The sequence below is a fragment of the Mixophyes fleayi genome, chromosome 7 (assembly GCF_038048845.1).
Source record: "Mixophyes fleayi isolate aMixFle1 chromosome 7, aMixFle1.hap1, whole genome shotgun sequence".
Lineage (NCBI taxonomy): Eukaryota > Metazoa > Chordata > Amphibia > Anura > Limnodynastidae > Mixophyes > Mixophyes fleayi.
In genome coordinates this window covers 117,499,434-117,505,433 of record NC_134408.1, presented here as the reverse complement: position 1 = coordinate 117,505,433, position 6,000 = coordinate 117,499,434, and the positions used below count along the sequence as shown (strand labels likewise).

General features: G+C 38.1%; 1 protein-coding gene across 3 annotated transcripts in view; it reads right to left on the bottom strand.

Moving 5' to 3' along the window:
* Positions 1-646: 646 nt before the first annotated feature.
* The window catches only part of PDE1A (phosphodiesterase 1A), a 242,019-nt gene continuing 236,665 nt past the window's right edge, over positions 647-6,000 (bottom strand). For all 3 annotated transcript variants that reach the window (XM_075180495.1, XM_075180497.1, XM_075180496.1), the window contains one exon: positions 647-1,182. In XM_075180495.1, coding sequence (XP_075036596.1) covers positions 1,130-1,182 — 53 coding nt within the window. In that variant the 3' untranslated portion in view covers positions 647-1,129. The remainder of the gene's footprint in view (positions 1,183-6,000) is intronic.

The following is a 6,000-nucleotide window of genomic DNA, read 5'->3' as shown; positions in this document are numbered from 1 at the left end:
TAGTTTATGAGAATGCAGCCTTTCCACCAGGAACCATTAAAATCAATCAAGCAGTAACTATGGTAATCAGCTTTTAGTGAATCCACTGACTCCGGATAAACTGTATTTTTAGTGCTGTCACTGATTTCTAGGGAATACATGATATGAGGCTATTGGGCTTATGTGTTGTGTTATGTTGCGTTGTGTTGTAGCTAGCTGGCTAACCCAAAGACAGTCTTATGTGCTGGCTATATGGTACCCAGTATCTATCTATCTATCTATCTATCTATCTATCTATCTATCTATCTATCTATCTATCTATCTATCTATCTATCTATCTATTGATAGACTTACACTTTCGTTAAGTGATTCCAAATTTGTAGAAGTACCGGGTACCGTCAGCAAAGACATAATAATTTGTGCTACCGCTGAGTGGGCAAAAGTGTAACACATGAGCACGGTATGCTCACAAATGACTTATATCCTAAAATGTTTTAAAAATAAACATTTTTAAAAAAAGTCACATAAAATTTAGGCTGTATTCAAATGAATTATGGTTTAGCCCATAAAATCACCGGCTCTATTGTGCATAGGTGATGGGTGAACTTTAATGGCACATTAGGAATGACAGTCCATGACACTACTAATAGCATAAATACAAGCCAATCAAAAGGAGCAAAAATTTTATTAACAGTCTGAAAAAGTGAAAGCTGAGGCCCACAAGGGAACAACAAAGAGAAACAAACAGATTTTCCTAGTGTCAAAGTTTTTGGAAAGTAACAAAAGAAATAAGTGCATAGGTCAACAATCTATTTACATGCTCTTTATATTTACATGCTTTTCTTGTGTATATGTGATTTATTCATAAATAATGAAACTACTACAATTATTCCACTGCATGTACAGTGTCTGGATTTGTGTCCTTTCCTACTAGTTGTCTAGTCTGTGCTGGAAAACTAAAATCTGAAAGTAAATGTATACAAGAGTTTATTTCTCCAGTGTCAAAGTAGTCACGTCATCCATAAGAGAGATATATAGTTCTTGTCCTTTGTTCTTCTGTGGAATATTAAATGTTATCCTAGATTTTTCCTCTTGTAAATTTCCTCTGGATACCATCAATTGTTTTCCATTGTCCACAGCTTGGGACAATTCAGATTTTTCTTGCACTTTCTTCATTGTTGTTAATTGATTTTGAATTTCTTTCTGAAATGGAAAAAAGGAGAAAATGTAACTTTTGATGCTGAAAAAAATATGTGGCCCCCCCAGTGAGAAATGCCTTTTTGTGATATGATATTTTGTGATATGACATTTTGTAATATATTTTGTGATATTACATTTTGTGATATGACATTTTGTGATATATTTTGTGATATTACATTTTGTGATATTACATTTTGTGATATATTTTGTGATATTACATTTTGTGATATGACATTTTGTGATATGACATTTTGTGATATTAACACCTAAAGCTGGTGCTGAACTCAGGGGTGCTACCTTTTGCTCATTCTGATGGGAGGTTCTGGGATAATAGGTATGTTTCTTGCTTAATGCGGGCCAGATAAAAATGTACTTCATATTGCACCATAAATGCAGAATCAAGATATTTTGCTTCCAGGGGTGGAGACTACATATTTTCGGGTTAGTGTCTGGCTGGAGGTCACAGACCATTTTAGCCTCATAAAACAATTCAAATGGTTTGTTTTATTTTACTCATTCGCCATTGGCTTATACTTTTCCTTTGGGGATTTTTTACATGATCAAAGTCATGTAAAACAGTAAATTTACAGATACAATGCATAAAACAAAGATGGTCCACAACAATTCAAAAGGTCACACAATACAAAACATGGAGAACCTCCCCACAAGCGGAAAGTGGGCATAGACACAAGTTGGTCAATAACAGGGCCATCTTAACAACATTATGGGCCCCCGGGCAAAGCAGTGCACCGGGGCCCTTACATATATAGATATAGATGGATAGAGATAGATAGATGTACTTGCTCAGTAACCCTTGAAGGTTTTTTTTGTAGGTTTTTTTCTTGCAGGATTATTTATTCTAATTAAGAGCCCTGCCTATGGGGCCCCCTTGCCCGTGGGGCCCCCAGGCACCTGCCCATAATGCCCAATGGAAAAGATGGCCCTGGTCAATAAGACACATTTGCCCAATATATAATACTCATATCTTGACTTATTGTATAAATTTGAATGCGTTTTCAAGCAAAAATGGGATCTAGACAGATTAACTTCATGAATAAATACAGGATCTAGATAAAGTTGATATCAGCTTAATGTTGAATAACAGGATTCGTCTAATAATTGATGATATGTATAGATTCAAAGATTCATGTCCCATTTTCACTCTGCATTAAGGATAACCGACTACGTATTAATTAAATAAGTTTCACAATGTGGAGGTTGCATATTTAGGGAGATTATCCCCAGGGCCACCAAGAGAGGGGCCCTGGAATGCCTCTGTAGTGGGAGGAACCACCAACCGTATGTGGTCATCCCCCTTTTCAGCTATGGGAGGGGCTCCAAGAAGTTGCTGTAGCGGGGCATGAAATTCCTCTTGGCGGCTCTGATTATCCCTGTTGAGTAGTTGACGCCTACAACTTGAATTTGATGATTCTCTGGCAGCCCAGGGTATGCTGGCAGTTTATGGCTGCCGGGGCTTGCTGGGACCAGTTGTGCCACATTTGAAAATGCAGATTTTTTTAAGTTGAAAACCTTATTAACCCTCAAGCCCCACAGGTCAGGTTTGCTGCAAGGAGCTCCAGTTCTATCAGCACGGAGCTGTTCTATTCCACTCATCCAGTGTAGTTAACGCGCCCACACAGAGCATCAGCTGACAGCATGAAGTAGAAGCAGGTAGCAACTTCCTACATGTTAACCTGCTGGTTGCGGCTCCTTCATGTCTGGGTTTGCTAGGAGTGTATGATGTCACAGCCAAGCTACACATTCCCAGTGCCAGGAAGAGAGGATACAGCAATACAAGAAAGGGGCCGCCTCTGATGGGTAGGGCTGGATGAGGTGCCGCCAAACTGAGTATTTGAAGGCCTTTGGCTAGGGACTCCTATCGCTATCCAGCGCTGCATGGATAATGGTAGAAAGATGTTGCATGGTGCACAATGTTAAGTATGTTTTTACATGTAGTTGAAGCAGGTATGTGTGGTGGGGGCTCATTGCATACATACAACCAAGAAATCTTCTCAATCCACAACTGCAGCTGAATTAAGAATAAACAACGACATATGGCTGAATAATATCTAAGTGAGAAGATTTTTATGTCAATGAACTAGTTATATATAACTAGAAACAGGGGCATAACAGAATTCTCATCCTAGAATTGAGAAATAAACTCAACAGAAACTAATGTCATGTTCACCTTGTGTGAAGCTTTATTCCTTGAAGTGGTTTTGTTTTTTTCATTAAGAAACCCAGTTTAACATCTCATTTCACCTGGTTAATAAAATGCCACAAAATAATTCAAAACCATCTCATTTTCAGTAACACAGAACTAAAATCAGTCATGACATCGATGGTTTTCCATTTTTTGGCCTTTGCTTTGCTCTAGTAAAATATGTTTCCATTTGATTCAGCAATACGATTCTGCACACAGAAGGTAAGAGGTAACTTGACTCCTTATCAATCATATCAATGTGTATTCTTCAAGCACTAATGGACTGCAGATGGCTTTTTGTCTCCTTGATAATTGCAGCACAGCACATTAGCCTATAAGTTAAAATGCCAAAGAGTCTCTTTAGAGAGATTTGCACTTCTCCAGACCAGCCTTACAGCATTGATAGTTTCTCATTACCGTCTCCCCTTCTGCCTAAATTCTATGGTCTACATGTCTAATCAGGCTAATTATAGTGCCATATGTTTCTTTTATAGTTCTTTCTTTTTTCTGTGAAAGGAAATTATATCTCTAATATGTTTTTATGTGTTATGGGCTAGTGCTGAAATATGATCTGAGCTTATTAGTATATGTCATTTTTGTTTAATACCTTTCACTTAATGAATCTAAAGTGTAGTTTGCTTACTGCTGAGGAAGGTGCTCATATTCTTCATAATCACCCCAAATCTGAGTATTATACGCTTTATTTGTCTTTCTTTTTTCCTTACAACTTCAGGACATGGTCTCCCACAGTACTTGTCAGCTGTGATCCTGCATGTGGCTTCTGTATTGTCAGAGTTCTAGTGTTAGGATGATGTACTGCTAGTTAATTTATTTAAGTCCCTGCCTCCATTGGAGCTTACAGTCTAAATTCCATAACACTAAAATACATATATATCATTAGTTATATATTTGTTGTACAATGCAGTTTAAAGACTATGTTAGGGACAAAGCAAATTTTTTTTGTGTGTGTATATGTCCCGCAATGTCCAGGAGACTCACATATTTCAGGTTGGTCTCCCAGACTTCCAGGAGAGCAGGCAAGTCTCCCACATCCTGCCCATCGGGTGGCGAAATGACGCGATTCGTGGGAATCGCATAATTTTGGCCCTGCCCCAAAATGACGATTTTGTTGTGCGGATGGGTCCAAAATTACACAAACTGTCCCATCCCGTCCCCTCCCATCCTCCCACTACACCCCCTCCCCAGGATCTCCCGGATACCAGCTACATAAAGTTGGCAAGTATGTGCTATATTGATCAAGTCTCTTGTTACTCGCACACATGACAACACAATATGCACAAGCTATGTGTATACATACCTCCCAACTGTCCTGATTTTGGCGAGACATCCCAATTTTCCGGCCGCAATAGGGGTTGAGCTTAATAGGGAAATAGGCAAAATTTTGGTGGATTTTGGGTGAAATGGGGGCAGGGCTTATTTTATTTCGCTTTGGATTTCTGAATGTCAGAAGGTATGTATAAAAGATAATGTTAATAAAGCTATGAACAATTTCTACAATTATTGTCATGCTGCATATGTCTGGCTTCACCTTTAAGTTCCGCTTACTAATTAGATTGTCTGCAGTAACCTTCATACTAAACAGGGATATCAACCACAAAAGCATTCACTGACTAACCTGAGACTGATATAATGAAAAATCTAAAATGACAATTGTAAAATATTTTTGCTTTCCTAATAAATATCAGAATATTGCAGTTAAGAGAACCAAAGATAATCAAACCACATCCATCTTCTAGTTCCTTTGTACTACACAAATGTCGTCTTAGTCAGCCAATCAAAAGATTTATTTTCCTTTGTCCTAACCCAATTGCCATCCCTCCTCCACTCTTGTTGTCTTATTAGCATTTTGCACACAACAGTTTATCAGTTATTACAACAGAATGCTGTGCTGAAGAACAGAGGTGAGGATATGGCTGAACTTATTGGTCAATGGTAAATATACTGTAGGAAACAAGTTTATTGGCTAGACATAGAACAAAACAATAACAACAACAAAAATGACAGGGTTTTCACACATACTATCATATATACTTAAATACAAATATTTCTTTCCAGGTTACCTATTAAGTGGGATGCCTCATCAAAATCACACTACAAAAATGGCACAAAGACAAATAAAACTCATATTAAAAACAATAAAAAATAAATGCACAAGAGATAAACACATTTTAATCCAACTATACAATAACAAAACAGTAATGGCAGTGTATGTAGCACTAAAATAAATGCAATGCCAAAAAATATTCAATCAAAATCTATTGTAACGTTTTTGGGCAGGCCTAAAAATCTGGTTGGCCGTTGAACACTGTCTACTGGTGTCTGTCATCTGCTTGTTGTACTTTCAGGCTCATGTGATTTTTTTTATTTAAAGATCAGCATATTATTATATATATTTTAGTGCTAGTAAAAGCATGTAAGCAGGTTTGGGAATGGATCTTATTGGTTCCAATGAACCTGTACCCACTCGAGCCTGTGTGGCCTGGAGCCAGGGCCGGATTAACAATAGGGCTAACTGGGCTACAGCCCAGGGGCCTATGGCATTCAGGGGGCCCTTGAAAGTGCTCAGCAGCAGTATTGATCGGTCGGGGGCGCCTCCG